The sequence below is a fragment of the Daktulosphaira vitifoliae genome, unplaced genomic scaffold (assembly GCF_025091365.1).
Source record: "Daktulosphaira vitifoliae isolate Bord-2020 unplaced genomic scaffold, ASM2509136v1 Scaffold_1, whole genome shotgun sequence".
In the NCBI taxonomy this organism is placed as follows: Eukaryota; Metazoa; Arthropoda; class Insecta; order Hemiptera; family Phylloxeridae; genus Daktulosphaira; species Daktulosphaira vitifoliae.
The window spans coordinates 71,046,094-71,063,067 of record NW_026099572.1 but is presented as its reverse complement, the minus strand read 5'-3'; the positions used below and the strand labels follow the sequence as shown (position 1 = coordinate 71,063,067).

The 16,974-nt window shown below is 27.4% G+C and overlaps 1 protein-coding gene and 1 long non-coding RNA gene across 3 annotated transcripts in view; one reads left to right on the top strand and one right to left on the bottom strand.

The window, feature by feature from the left end:
* Positions 1-2,653: 2,653 nt before the first annotated feature.
* LOC126899046 (bestrophin-4) overlaps positions 2,654-16,974 on the bottom strand; it is a 34,609-nt gene continuing 20,288 nt past the window's right edge. For both annotated transcript variants that reach the window (XM_050673573.1, XM_050673563.1), the window contains exons 6-11: positions 13,243-13,377; positions 13,067-13,174; positions 10,526-10,771; positions 7,399-7,690; positions 5,346-5,503; positions 2,654-3,519 (exon numbers count right to left, since the gene is read on the bottom strand). In XM_050673573.1, coding sequence (XP_050529530.1) covers positions 3,091-3,519; positions 5,346-5,503; positions 7,399-7,690; positions 10,526-10,771; positions 13,067-13,174; positions 13,243-13,377 — 1,368 coding nt within the window. In that variant the 3' untranslated portion in view covers positions 2,654-3,090. The remainder of the gene's footprint in view (positions 3,520-5,345; positions 5,504-7,398; positions 7,691-10,525; positions 10,772-13,066; positions 13,175-13,242; positions 13,378-16,974) is intronic.
* LOC126899067 (uncharacterized) lies at positions 7,685-8,889 on the top strand. Its single transcript, XR_007702470.1, has 3 exons — positions 7,685-8,385; positions 8,467-8,617; positions 8,849-8,889. It is a non-coding gene; the product is annotated as an uncharacterized LOC126899067 (long non-coding RNA).

The following is a 16,974-nucleotide window of genomic DNA, read 5'->3' as shown; positions in this document are numbered from 1 at the left end:
TTGATCCACCTTTATTTTCCTGTGTCTACATCCTCGTCAATATCACCACTCTTTTGCACAACTGACTCTAAATACTTAAAACTCTCCACCTCTCCAATAACGTCTTCGCATATTGTCACTGACTTACTCATTTCACCTACCTCGTGTTCTCCTTTGTCAAACTCATACTCTATATACTCTGTCTTACTTCTAATTATTCTTAAACCCTTTTCTTCAAGAGCTGATCTCCACACCTCTAGCCTTTGGTTAATTTCCTCCCTATTTTCTCCTATTAACACTATATCATCAGCAAACAACATGCACCACAGCATCTCTTCTTGTATTTCTCTAGTAATTTCATCCATCACTATAGAGAATAAGTAAGGGCTTAAAGCAGAACCTTGGTGCACTTCTACTCTTACCCGAAAACCTTCTGATATTCTTTCTATGATTTTTACCCTGGTACAAGTGCCATCATACATATCTTCTATTATATTAATGCACCTTTTCGGTACTCCTTTTCTCAATAATGCCCACTTAAGAACTTCTCTTGGTAATCTATCATACGCTTTCTCCAAATCTATAAATACCATACACATCTTTTTATTCTTTTTCCTAAATTTTTCTATTAGTTGCCTCCTCACACAAAATACTAGCTCTATTTTGACTTACCAGGCATAAATTCAAATTGGTTTTTGGATACCGATGTTTCAATTCTTATTCTCTTTTCTATTACCTTTTTTCAAATTTTCATACTATGACTCATAAGCTTTATACCTCTATAATTTTCACACTCCTATATGTCACCTTTACCTTTAAATATCGACACCATAATACTATTCCTCCATTCATTTGGAATTTTCAGCCTCTCATACCACTTTCTCGTTAATTAAATGTACTAGTCCGTCATTTCACGAGATATCCTTTAATGTCTCTTTTGGGTACTCCTCATTCAGTAATTTTTCAAAATACTCTATACACCTTATGTAATGATAATCTTTAGACCTTTTTTCTCTTACCTTTGCAAGTCTATAGCTTTCTTTATCGCCTTCCTTTGTTCCTAGTCTATCATACAACTCGTCATATCTGTTAAACTTCGCCATACTTACTCCCCACTTGTTTTCTTTGCACAAGTGTTTATACTCCATCCAATCTTCTTTCCTTTTGCTCTTCTGCCATACTTTAATTTGTTTTTCTTACTTTCTACTTTCTATAATAAAGTATATTATAATTTTATAATTGTATTTTTGAAAATTAAAGTAATATTTAAATATTACGTTAAAATGCATTAAATAATTTAATTTCAAATACTTTTGATTATGTTGTGATTAGTTTTTTTTATTGTTAATTTTTTACATTTTTTAGTTATAAATTAATATTTTCAATACATTTTTAATTTAAAATCTACATCATTAATTAAATCATAAATGAACATTTTTTTAATTGAAAAAATTATGTCCATTTTAAGGCCTGCCGTTTAGCTTCCGTTGTAAAATTTGTTATCAAAAATAATTGAATCAATGTAATTATAAAATAGGTCTGTATGTCATACTATTTTTTAACACCAAGAAATTATGGTATTTTTACTATTATGTGACCACTTTGTATATAACAGAAGACTTAAATTATGTCAAGCGTAATAGACCTTTTTCGTATTTTTAAAAAGTCATTTATTAATTTTTTTTTATTTTTGAGAAGCAGAAAAATTTAGCTAATAAATTTCTTATTCATGGGTAGAAATTACTTACGTAAGAAGATTCAGGTCTGACACCACAAAACAAAAATAGCCAAGTGAAAATTTGACTTAATTTTCTTTAAATATAGGTTCAATTATAACTTTAAAATGCCTCAAAAATAATCATATTCATATCTTACTGTAGCCATTCATTAACATTAAAAACAAGAATCCTGTGTACTTTCAAAAAAAATATAGTGCTACATAAAATTATTTATATACGTTCACTTTAAATATAGAGTTCAAAAATAACAGATATTATTAGGCAGCAAAATTGAAACCAAATTATAATGTACTTACACAAATAATTAGTAAAATAAATTTCAATTTAATCTAGTCAGAATTATATTTTACAAGGTTAGTTCAAACATTAAAACTATAAATAATATAACTAAAGTATATTATTTAAGTAAAAATAATTAATTTAAAATAAAATTAACAAATTAAATTGAAAATTGTTTTCCAACTATCTATCACAGATATCGCAAAACTATAATTAATAAAAAAAAAAAAAAAAAGTAATAATATCATCACACTTTTTCTTTCTTAACAAAATAAAAATATACACAGGTATTTGATATATTATTAGTGGGACAAATAAATATTATTTTTCATAAATCTTATCTTTCTAGTTGTTAATGTACAGGCTTTTTATAGAAATAATATATTTGTTAAACAAATATTTATTTTTATAAATCATATATTTATATATAATTGTATGATAAATTAAATAAATTTTTGTGAACTAAGTTATACTGGAAGTGAGTTAAGAAAATGTCCAAACGTAAATTTTTAGTTGCTTTTAAAAAAAATTCGGTTTTGGTTTATAAATATAATAATTATTTAAGAGCGACTAAATATATTGGTTTTTCGTTGAACTTTTCCTTATCTCTTACCGTGGGTTAATTCAAAAACTTAGTACAATCGTTACATATAACATTACAATTACATATTTAGTCGAAATTTTGGACGGTGTAATTTTTGATTGGACTTATCACAATTTGTTTATAAGGTTAATATACAATAAAAATTTTAAATGTTTACAAAGGTTGTTTGCATAAAAAATTGTCGTAGTTTCTAATAAATTTAAAGATGATAATAATACATATGTTAAAAATCAAAGTTTATAGTAAAAAACCAAAACCAATACGATAGCGACTTAAGAAACAGTTGAGCAACTTTGTGACAATTAGTAATCCAAACGATTTATCTTTAAAGTGATATCGTATTTTGCGGTGTATATTATAAAAGTATTAAAGTTCTTCTAGACAGTACAATGAACTAGAACAGACGAAGAATAGTTGTAATTTAAAGGTAAATCCTGCAGATAATTGCGTGGTCTCAAATGATAAATTGAAATTTAGTACGGCGTTTTGTTACACGTACACTTCTCCTCTCTTGCGTCTGTTGGACGCTGGTGTTTTGCGCTCATCAGTACTAGACACGCTGCCGCTAGAACTTCCCCCGCAAGCACTGTCATCCTTATCGGAGTGTGCGCCACTCGTGGAAGTGATGTCGGTGAGTACTAAAGAAGGTATGGCGTTTATGATGTTACCGTTGTTGTTATCATTGATACTAGTTGTTGAATGTGTTATGCCTAAAGAAGTTAGTAGAGGTTGGCTCATGGACACCGTAGACAAAGCTATAGGACTCATAGAAACGGTCATGGGTCTTGTAGTAAATACTGTGGTACTGTTGAGAGCAGCGTTATTAAATGCTGGATTCAGCACACCCTGGCTAACGTTATTATGTCCTCTGTGCTGTCTTAGAGTTCCTGGGTTCTCCTGAATCGGCGACAGTACAACCTAATAAAACATAGAATCCAAATGAATTATTTAAAACAATTTTATTTTATTAAACACAAATTGACAAACACATCAAACTAGTAATGTAAATATGTTTTAAAATTTAATCTTTCATAATTATTTCAGATCTTTTATGCAGACAAATTGTATAATCATAATAACGACTGATATTTAAAATAAAATAGTCGACACAGATTTTAAATTGTACTAATTAACTCAAAAAGATTGTATGAACATTAAAAAAAATTGTTTAATTATTTATTACATAGTGTCGTAAAATGACATTAAAGAAATAAAAATTCGTTATCTGCCATTTTTTATCAAATAGATAAAAATAAAAGGTATTTTCTTACCAAGACGACGACTCAAGAATTAATACAATAAAACGATAGAAGTGTAATATCTTTGGCAAACTTCCATTAAAAAATTGTCTTGGATATACATTTTTTAAATTTTTTAGTAATTTATGAAGTGCTTCATAAATACAGAAATAATAATTAAGATAAAGTTTTATACGATCATTTAAATGTAAGGTATAACTTAATAACCAAGTTTCAGAATAAAATTGTGCTTTATAGTAATTCATATAAAAACAAAGAAACAACTATGAAAATAATGTAAAAAGATTTTTTCTAGAACTACTAAGATATTAAAATATTTCTTTAAACATAATTAAATACTTTCCAACTAGCCATTGGGATTAATTTCTGTAAAATCGATTATAATGACAATATAATTTATAACGTCACTCTTATGAGTATTACCACTAAGAGTATTTTAATAGACTCGTTCATATGAAACGCAAACGGAGTAATTATTATTTTTCACTTAATATCATTAGGTTATAGATGTTTTATTGTCGACTAGGTAGAATTATTAATAACACATTATATAGTGAAAGATATAAAATCATTTTTTATTTGTAATTAGAATAAAAAAATCAGTACAAAGGGGACGCGACATAGTTGGGACAAAATATATGAAATCTGATGGTTTTTACATCATCATCATAAAAAACACTTTGATGCGTATCTGTTGAATTTTAAAGTATAAAATACGCACTGTGTTCAAAGTTATGTTAAAAAGGTTAACTTTTTTACAAAAGTTTCTATTTTGAATCCCATTTTGTGTAAAAGTAAAGGGTTACATTATAATATATATAATAATAATAATAATTATTTATATATACTGAAATTAAAAGAAATACCTATGTGAATATAAAAAAATATATTATTTTCATAATTTTAATATTTTTGTTAATCCATTTTTGAAATGGTTATAAGTAACAAAAAATTGTATTACTAATCATAAAAGTCGCTCGAGGTTAATAAAATAATATCTATGCAACTTATTAAGTACAGTTTACTCAATTTAACAAAAAATATTAAAACATGAATTTTACAAATTTCGTATATTTTAATATAAAAGTAGTATTAACGGGTATTGAATAACAATTTTTACATGTTAAATTGAACGTCCATATTTTACCTACTTGAATTATTGATATGCATAATAAGGAACTCTTTCACTAAAATTTAATTTGCTCAGTCCTCAAGGAGGAATGATTCAAACAACACGTTACGAGCAACTTTTCTGATGTCATATAAACGATTTGAATTTAAAAAGAAAACGTTTAAAATAAAAGTACCGGTACTAATAATAAAAATTAATGAAAGAAAGTTTTTTTTTTAAATCTCATGGTTCAGAAATAAACTGCTGAAGTGGGTTAAACTATTTTTATCATTGATATTATATAATGATTATTTTAAATAATTTTACTAGTTAGCTAGTAGAATTTCATATTTTTTCTATGCACTTTTTATTACCTGTACAACCGGTATATCCGATGGATGCAGTCCTGACTGAACGGATCCATTGACTGATGCGTTTTGCTTGGTATTTTCCTTATCGGTAATATAGTTATCCTTTTGCACGTCCGGAGTAGGAATCCTAGGTCTTCCCCTTGCGTTCATCTTGTTAGAACCTATAACAACAGATGATATATTTATTATACTCATTGAGTATGGGTAGAAAATGTGGAACACGTCAGATGTAACGGGAACTGATGTTAATACTCGATAAATAGTGACTGTAGTTTCGCGTGAACTGGTACCTTCCAGCTATTTAATGATATTTAGTCCGTAAATGTAATACGTTTAAAGAAATGAGTAGTAAAATTTAATGTATATGTCATGTTTCTATTAGTAGTCTACTGTGGACGAACGCACTAAATAGGTATCACTTTTGTAAATAATTAACAAGTGTAGGCTTATGATAAAAATCATTTTAATAACTTGTAATTTGATAGTTTTCGGTTTTAATAGCGATGGCGAAAAACAATAGTTCGTATCACTTTTTAATAAATTTCATGCGACATATTTTTCCAATAGTTTAAAACAAAGAATATTATGGAGAGAGAGATAATTTCTGTATATAACCACCAGTAACGACGTCAATTGCAAAAATAATGCCAATAATCGTGACGAACAACTAATTAAACATTGTCTTAAATAAATTCTAATGAAAGCGCTGTTTAAAATGAGGAGCTGAGATTTAATTACATTATGTGAAAACGTGTTTCATATTTGCAATAGAATACGAAATAATGTGACCTGTTTAATTAAAAAATACTCAACATTAAGATTTAGAGATTCTTAATAATTTATCTATATAGATATTTATATGAAAAAATTATATTATAAACATTATTAAAAAAAAAATTTTGTTAAAATATTTTTTATTATTAAATTAATGTTTCTGGAACGATATTATTGTTTAGCTCCGGAAAAAAAGTTATCAATTTTTACTTAAAATCTTTTGTTTATTATATTATTTAGATTTTTTTAATTATGAATTGTCTTAATTAAACTCTATCGACAAATGCATAACAAAATTCTAGGGAAATAATAATACTGAGCTCTTTTTAGCTAGGGTTATTTTAAATAACTTTATAAGCTTAATATTTATAAATCTTTAATGATTATCAAAACATTGTAGTGTTTATCGGCGATTTGTAAATATTATTTCTGGAATATTTTTGGAGTTTATTACGTTAATGATAATTTTTTACAAAAAACCAATTTACTGCGTGACACATTTTATAAGTTTTGCGAAAAAAGTGAAAATACCGATCCTGTTTGGTTATTACGACGTTGATTTAGCATATTCGCATAGAATATGTATAAAACTCTTAAATGGGAGGGGATAAGAAAGTTTAATCGATTATTCATTGATATGATAGTTTTACGTTTCAACTCGATTCAAAGAAATTGTAATTAGTGTTAAAATATTGGGAAAATACGGTGGTCCGGGTCAGTTACATAGATTGATACAAACACGTTTAACCTCAACGGCCTTGAAATGACATTGCTTTTGTATAAAGAAGGAATTTATCGTCGAATACACGTTTAAGGAATAAATTACAATAATATCTAATATTTATAATAATGATTAATACACGTCTCTATAGATCATATATGATCTATATGGACATGGATCGAAGCGTTATTTATATTCATCTATAGATGTACTTAAATAACTGCATCTTAAAATAAGTAAATATCAAACAACGGTAAAATTTATACCATTACCATATTCTTATTAGATTTATTAGAAAAGAAATTTAATTTAATGAAAACAATAATTGTTTGGTGAATTATTAAAAACTACAAATAATTGTATGCATAAGAATTACTATATAGTAATACATTATTAAAATCGGCAACATGAAAAAAAATTTCAGAAAGGATGTTAATTTTTAAAGGCTTTCAAATACTGTTTTTTTTATTTGTTTGCATTATTCAGTCACTGGGTACTTAAAATCTATAAATAGAATGTAAATAAATAAAGAACATTTCTTAATGGGTATTTTTAAATTACCTTGTACACTACCGCGTCTACTTTTCATCGATTTCCTACCCCATAAACGATCATAAAGTGTCATTTTTTGCATTTGTGGAGTACTTGTGTTGACGCCACTTACATGGCCGTTAATAACGGCTCCTACGGGAATACCGTTTTCTGGACTGGAGTACACAGAATTGTGCCTAGTTCTATTAAACAGGCCCCCAGATGAATACGTTGTAGATGAAGATCTCATCGATCCCATTCGATGCATTTGTCTCTGGAACCAATTTTTTCGTCGTTCGGCCATAGGTGTATCAACACTTTCCTGAAACATAATTAAAATCATTATGTATGATAAATTTTGCTAGAAGCTTTTTAATAGTAATTTTTTAAATGTTTTTTTTTTTTACTGTACATTAGGTTTAAACAACGATACTACTTGTACAAAATGTTTTTATACTTAAATATGTAATAATTTTATGGTAATATTTATTGTGAAGTTAACACATCAAAGATACTCTATTGTAAGAATTAGTGTCACAACTTAGTCGTGGTGTAGAATAAGTCAGCATTCTTAATATTTGTAAAATGTAATATTTTAACGATCGAATTTTGCGACAACTACATTAACTATTTTTTAAGTGTTTGATGATTATTGCTTTATGTTCTAGAAATTATGACTTAAGGTACGGTCTGCCAGGCGCGACGTGTCGCGGCGACTTATCATTAATATCTGTTTTTAAAGAAATTGTATAATCTGGTCTGCAAGACGCGACAAGTCGCGACATATCAATTTTTGGTCGCCGCGACCGACGACTTACTGCTGCAAGAGCAGTATACGCGCGACACATCTCAGCGACACTGTGTCAAAATTAGTATTTTCATCGTCTGATGGCGAAATATTAATCCAAGAAGTTGAAAATAACCCTATATTATATAATATAGCTGCTACGGATTATAAAAATATTATAATTAAGGACACAATTTGGAAAGAAATATCGACAAAAATTGGAAAATCTAGTAAACAATATAATTAATAATTTTCATTGCATTTATTTAAGTACATAAAATAATTCTGAAATGTATTTAATCATTTTGTAGTAGATGAAACGAAAAAGCGCTGGAAAAATATTAGAGATTCGTGCTCGCGAAATAAAAGGAAACTGGGAACTGGATCGGCAGCATCAAACAAAAAAAAGTGGTCATTGGCAACACATCTCACTTTTTTGGACCAAGTTGAATGTGAACGAGAGTATGTATTAAAATTATATATTATTTATAATTTTAAAAAAACGGGTATTCATAAAAGAATTATTATAGAGAACTCTAATTTATTGTACCTAGTTGGTAAAAAAAGAATGTAATAAAAACATTTTAATTTTCATATAATTTTAATATTATTTGATTACAGTATTATTAAATAATCATAAATAATTTTCATATGTAAAAATTGTAATATACGATAAATTACTAACATTTTCAGCTCGGCTTGTAACGTAACTATAAATCATAGTAGGACGTTCCTTGCAATGAAAAAATGTCGTTGATACACTATANATGAAGAAAATGTCGTTGATACACTATGTGAAGCAGCTAATAGTTTACCGACTGAAACTTTAATTAGAAAGCGTGGTATTTCTAAATCAAAAAATGTTGCCGATTTATTTGTGAATAATTCAGAGGAACGAAGTTTGCTTATTAAGAAAATTATGAATCAAAATGAACAACTATTGGAAAAGAAAGATGAAAGTTTCGATGAACTTGATTTATTTTTCAAAACTATGGCCGTAACAGCTAAAAAATTACCAATCAAAGGACAACTCGAAGCTAAGAGAAGAATTTTTTCATTCATGACTGAACTTGAAGAAAAGTATTTGTTAGACGAACAACCTATACACCCACATGCTGTTCAACAACATTTTCAAACATTGGATTCCTTTCAGCCTTCCCCATCAACAAGTATGTACTCAAGATCTTCAGACTCACAGTTTTCCATGTACAACTATGATGACCCCACTACTACTGCATAACATTTTACAATATGTAATATGTTTTATTTTGATTTTCAATTTTTATATTTGCTTATTTACATACTGAGTATTAAAAGTTTTAATTTTTATTATTTTTTTTGTAAAAATAAAATCTATGTTTATTTTACATGATGTATAAGTAACTATATATTTTTTTCATTAACATTTACTTGTTGAGTATTTTTTAAGAGAAGACTTAAAATATTATTATTATTAAAAATAAATTTATCCATTGTATAAGATTTTTTTTAGAATACTCGCGTAATGCGTACTTGAAGAGATATTAAACTGAAATGACAATATTACTGTTTGTGAAAACAGGCCGAAAATAATAATTTAATCATCGCGACATGTCGCGGTCGTTATTTGTAGACCACAACAGTCGCGACGACAGTTTATGATCGCCGATCGCTGCGACCAGTCGTCGCGACACGTCGCGCCTGGCAGACCGGACCTTTAACGTTCCTATGTTGAATATTTACTGAGGTTAAGGTAATCACAAAATCTCACATTTCATTCATTTTATAATATTTTTTATAAGTTTTTTTCGTATTTATAAACGATAAGCATGTTGTCTGTTAATGTTCCTGGAAATGCGTGTTGATCTTTCAAACAAAGCAATATTTAAACATTATCAGCTTTACAGTATTATATTTGTAATAACGAGATTTATGCGTTTTTATTGCAGAAATGATCTATAGTTTAACACTAAAATAACTTGCTTCATAATTGTAGTAAATAAACAGATAGCAAAGACCAGCGGGTGTTAAAATAATAACGACCATTAGAATCGATCCCACGACATGCATTCTTGTACGGCCACTGCTTGACCTTCGATAGAAGATACATATTAAAGAGTCGATGGAAACCCAAGCAAAACAAAAAGATGCAGCAGATATACAGCGATACCACCCGTTCGGGTTCGTTAATCTCGGCTTTCTACAGTAGTCATAGTAATTATTCAATGTATACACAATGTTTTTTTGTCATATGCACTTGCTGTTACATACAAGTTATCTACACTGTCATACATCAAAACTGAACTAATAAAATTCTTATCAAATTTATTAAAGGAAACAGAGTTTCATGGCGAAAGAAGGGACAATATTAGTTACTTCTATTTTACTTACATAATCAGCGTACATATCGTCGTGTGCTGCAGACTTTCTGAGAATATTTGGAGGAGCCATGTTTGCGTACAAAGCGTCAGATTCTTTAACTTTGTAAAACTCAGCAGATCCTTTTGGTTCATGACGCCTGTAATGTTCTGAAGCGACTGTGTACGGTAAATCTTTAGGCACCACCTCATCCCAGTACTGATCTTTCAGAAGTTCTGGGTGTTCTTCGTGCATTTCGTCGACAATCATGTAAGCGGCCTGTTAAAAAAAAAAAAAATACTCTAATCATGGGCGTAGGTAAGGAGTAATTTTGAGGGGTTCCAAATTCCTATTACGAAAATTTTTCCACGTAATAAAATTATATAAAAAATAATGAGGTTTTGATTATGCATTCAAACTCCTATCCATGAATAATCTATAATATGCCCCTTAGTCTTATTATTATCCAACTTTTCTTTACTATAAAAAATCACAATGTCTAAATTATTATTTGATGTTAATTATAAATACAACAGATATTTAAAAAAATCTAAAAATTCAATTTGAAAATACAATTAGTAAAGAGCATTTAAGGTAATGGGAATTAAATTTAAAAAAATGTTCTTGTTAATTGCTTGCATTTAATGCACATTAAACATAGTTAGGTTTCATTGGGTAAATGCTTTTACATAACAATTATAAAAGTTGGTATATTACCCAAAAATTAACACTATGTATACGAACATATACATATAAATATACATATATACATATACGTACAAGAATGATCTTTTTTGTATTCTCAGTTTAATACCAAATAAATACAATGTATAATTTATTTTTTATAGTTAAATTTATAGCCTAAAACCCAATTAGCAACTTAGTGCAATTTAATTACGTTATATTCGAGTTTGTTTAAAGTAATAAATTACCACAGTACGTCAACGTGTCATCGATATAATACACTTTGTTTTTATAATTAAAAAAGGGAACAAATTATTATAAACATCATAAAATTGTAATTAATAACGCATAAATGGTTAATTTTTGGCTATTTAAAATTTTTGAAAGTTAGGATATTGAAAAATTATATCAAAAACGGATACAATTAAAATAAAAATTAATTTTTTAATAAAAACAAAGCTAAATTCGTCATTTTTTAAAAGTAATTGTTGCGATTGCATCAAATTGTTATGAAATTCACATGTCCCTGTTTAAATTTAAGAACGTGGATGTTTACATTATCAATATTAATGTTTTTGTTTAAAGATTCTATTTCAAACTTCAATCGTATATGTTTATTGTTTATTTTTTTGAACTCGCTAGAAATTATACAGAATAACATTATTGTTTTTTTCAACACTTAATTCAATTATTAGTTTTTGTATGAAAACTTTCCAGTAAAAATTTATCTAAATTTAATTTTGGTTTATCAAACTATTTAAAAATTTGTATACATTAAAAAGTGAAAATTTATCAATGAATAGTTGAAAAATTATAGTTTATTTTCATGTATAATAATATAAGGAAATAAAGAATAATGGAATATTAATGAAAAACATAATTGCAGAGTTATATGCAAATTGAATACAACCATAAAAAAATAAAATTTACAGAAAATCTCAATGAATATATTCATGGTAAATAACCTTGACCGTAGTATTAATTAATGATTTATGCTCATTTAAAAATTACTTAAAAGCATGAATCATCAAAGAAGCAAAAAGTATAATATCATTAAAACGAATAGAGTATCACGTTCTTTTTGCAAACTCGCACATTTTTTTTTGAATCACCCATCCATAAACATAGTTGTAAAAAACAATATCTAGAAAAAAGTGCTAAATTGGTTTTTAATTTTGTTAAATTATCCCCAAAAGCATGTTACAAAGTTTAACGTGTAGATAATCTTTTTATGTCAATCATATATCATTATTATTACACTAAATAATATAATGATAAAATGTTTTAGGTTCATGATGACTAAAGCATGTTTTTGGTTGATATCCCTCCGAAGTTCGAGAAGTTATTGTATTATTGTAAACAAAATTCTTAATTTCTAATATCTACATCCAAATGCATTTTTCCGAAACCATTAAAATGTGTTTAATTATAACACAAACATATTTAAGTATAAGATCAATTATTATGCGTCATCTCATGGTGTACAATTGCAATAATTATTTATAACAATTAATAGTCGAGAGTTTTTCCTGCCCAGGCTGCGTAACGAATTTTAACAGTTTTGTAATTTTACGCTAGTCTAGGTTACCTACTGAAGTTCTAAAAATGATTTGATTACAACATAAATTAATGATATATTTTTATGGATGTTATGTAATGTCAATAGCTATAAATTTAATGAAGAACCGAGCCAAAATCTTGCTGATTTAGCAGCCAATAATCATTACAATCTGCAGTATTATACTAAGTGCACATTATTATAGGTGAATGAAAAAGAAAGTAAAAAACCGGATAGCAATAGTTGATCAATTTTGCTGTAATTTCAGAATAATTATGTGCTATATTTTTCATGTAATATATGGAAAATACATTATAACATGCTATTTATACCTTAATATGTCTATCGATCAGCCAATTCAATTCAATATCGTCGTCGTCTTCTCCAAAAGGTCCGATTAAAACTTCAGCTACTTTGAGCCAACCGACAAAAAAACAAAACTATAACAAAAATAAATGTTTTATCATAAAACTTGTATAAAATGTGTGATGAAAAAAATGTTTCAAACCTCAACAATCGTAAGGACTGGCACGTACAGATCAAACTCTTTAAAGTCTTTAAATCCCCACTCGACTGGCGGTTCCACCATTTGGGCACCAATTAGTTGAGCGCCAAAATAAGCGTACAGCGATAACGTGACCACCTGTAATTAACAAAAAAAATTAACATTAATATGTTGTTGTTAAATTTTATTACCATTTTGTTGGCCAAATAATATTTAAGTTTCAATGAAACCAGATTTTCTTTACATCAGCGATTCTCAGAAAAGACTCTTTAAAAATTAATGATTTGGTTTTACCATTTTTACAAGAAGATAAATATTACACAATGTATTGCAAAACATATTAAGAGTTAAATAATATATATTTATATATACATAAATTATCGTAACTGGATATATAATTATTTAAGTTTGCAAGTATTGTTAAACTTAGTAATTTTTAATCTTTTGTGTACAGGTTTTATGACAATACGGATTCATATAAGCCGCGATTATAATCTATACTGATATCTTTAATTCCCATAACAACAAGAGAGAATATTTTGTTACTTAAAATTTTATACACCAAAAATTGATGATAAAAAAGCGGTTATGATGTTAGATGATAGCTTGATTACTTATAAATAATAAGTACTTACATGGTAAAGCAGATTTGTATAGGTCGTGTCTTACTTAATGCTAGTGCCATAGCCAGGGGACTTGCTCCCATTAACATCAATATTCATTTCTAAATGAAGTGATGAACAAAAAAGATCCAAAATATAGAATTTTGTAGATTTTTTTTTTACTATGGCCCCTCTGTGAAATTCTGGCTACGACACTGGTTATTGCTGGTAATTTCAGCATAAAAAACTAGTTATATCAAGCGAAGGAAATAGAATACTCTTTGCATCTAATGATTTGTATTTCATCCAAATATTTTTATTGATAAAAAAAACAATAAATATTTTTTTGCCGCCGTTTTGTAGATAATTATTTAAGTTTTCAACGCCTTACTTTTCAATCAATACTCTAAGTACCATATAGTATACATTGTGCTAAAACAAATGTTAGCAGAGTTATACATCATAAGAGATATAAAAAAAAAAATTTGCTTTATAGGATATGGTCTAATGAAACCTGAACTATTAATGACGTAATCACTTGAGGTTTATGAAAACTAATTTCAATACCAAATATCATAATCAAGGTCACTTTTTATTTATTTATTTTTTCACAGAGTTTCAATACAATTTTTAATTGTAATTAATATAACATTCAGCGATTATAAATTGAAAGTATAATCAAACAATTGTTTCTTTTATAATCTTTCCAATTGTAAAATTTATAATTTATAAAATTTTAATAATCATAAACGTAAATATCATTTGATTGTACTTCCAGTTTATTATCGTCCTATAACTACTGCAGAAGAACAAATATTTGATTAACTAGTTTTTTGCAGCAAATAATGATATAAAAAGGAAGACTTCAACACGCATTTTTTGTGATAATGATAATAATATATAACTTTGAAATTCAAGGACATTGTTAAGATATTTTCAATGGTTGTTTTAAAACTGTCTATTATAACAATGATGCAATGAGAAATTGTATAAAATTATGAATCTTATAAAATTAATTAAAGAATGATTTAATAAAAATGTATTTAATACTGCGTTAAAAATAAAATTATATATAATCATTACAGTTTCTGTTATAACTACCTAAAATATTAATGTATGCAGTTATCCAAAAATTCCTATATGTTAATATGATATTCAATACTCACATATTTTACACAAAAATAGGACAGTTTGAAAATAAAAAAATAAGTATTTAAAATGCTTGCACATATAAATCATTTTTACTATTGTTTATCAAAAATTTCCCTCGTATAATAATACATACTATTAGTTTGAAAAATAATTTGAAAATATTTTATCACATCACTTCACTATTTTTAATAAGCAACTTTACATTGTATAAAACAATATTACTAAGTATTATTATTATTGAATAAAAATATTTTATAGAGTATTTTGAAGCTTATAAAAAAAATATTGAACCATTAAATACTAGTTAATTATTATATGACATTAGTACTTGTGATTCACAATATACAAAGATAATTAATTAAATTTAAACGTTAAAAAATTATAATTGATTACTCGTGGTTCATTAATTAACAACTTATTTTTAAATGAATAGTATTGATAACTTATTGTCATATTTAAAATACAATTTATATTTAATTTTAGTTAAGCATACATGTACCAAGAAATGCTAAGCTCTTATTTAAACATTAAGTCAACTTTCTATAATTTATTAAATCAAATTATAAAACAAATTTGGCATCGATTCTTATAGTTTTTTATGGTTATAAAATATTTTGAAATCTATAAAACGTAGTATAACAAAACTAATTTAGTAATGCAGACACGATTTGATCCTCGATTATATAATCGATTTTTAAAACATTTTTTGGGGGGCGATAGATTGTTTGGCTATCGTGTATTACTACGCACATCGAATACATTGCTACTATCACATGGACACGATAAAAAGTTTCAAGATGAGAAATCACAGTAATGATATATTTCAGCACACGATTGAGGTTTTGCAAAAATTGAACTCTCGATTTCCGAGATATACACTTATCGCGTACGAGACAACTCGAGTTCATTGGACCGTATAAATGCGGTACAATCATTCGATATCCATATCGAGTTAAATGTGCCGGCGACTCCTTGAAAAGTATACACCGTATCGCCTTCGGGTCCGCAGTCGCGGTAGTTAGTTCTTTTACCGAGTAGCTCTATAATCACAGCCAGACGTAATTATGATACGTAACCGCTCTTTACATCTGATTATTGAAAATGTCAACGATAAAAAAATATAAACAAATAAATTAATATTATGAGACATTAATGATTGAAAAATGTTTCACACTCGCTACCGATTAGAGTATAAGTCAATGTCATGATAATAACTGCTTCGAGAAGGTCAGAGCCGTTTCGATACCGTAAGCGACTAGTGCAGAGTCGAAAAATTTGATGTAAATTCATGCGAAATCTCCCACTTCTTTTCACATAATTTCTTAACGTGTCGGAAAGAGTCTGTAGGTCAACTGTCACATTTATCTGGTATTGTTTCGTCTTTCTAATAGTCTGAAAGGCGACACTCGACTATAATGCACCGCTTCAAATATGATTACTTGGGATGTGCAATAAAGAGCATGGAAAAACTATAGTCAAGGTGACTTTACTCTCGCAATACTCTAATACATCATTGTACTGAAAATTCCTTCATAGATGTAATTTTAAATATGTTTTTTTTTTTTTTTTTTTTTAATTCAATGCATTTTTGTTGTTTTTGTGAACATAGTTTACGGAACAGATAGTTTAAAGGGAATCCTATTTTTTACTCTAGTTTTTAATTCCGGTTTTTCGGTAGCCTTGCATGGTCTAATGCGTTGAAAATTTAAAGCGAAACTGAAAATAATCGCAAATAGCAATAATTATTTACGTGAGAAATATTTTGGTATTCGAATGTTTATGACGAGATTTTTTTTCAATTTGAAGCGTAAAATAATTATTTCATCAATATGAAAATAATATTACATTGAGTAAGTACATCAATGAAAAACTAAGATTTTTAGAATAATGACTAATCCGAATATTTAAAATAAAAAGAACAAATCTTATTGAAAGGTTATTTCCTTAAGATTGTTAACATTGATTTAGTTGAAGAGGAGAA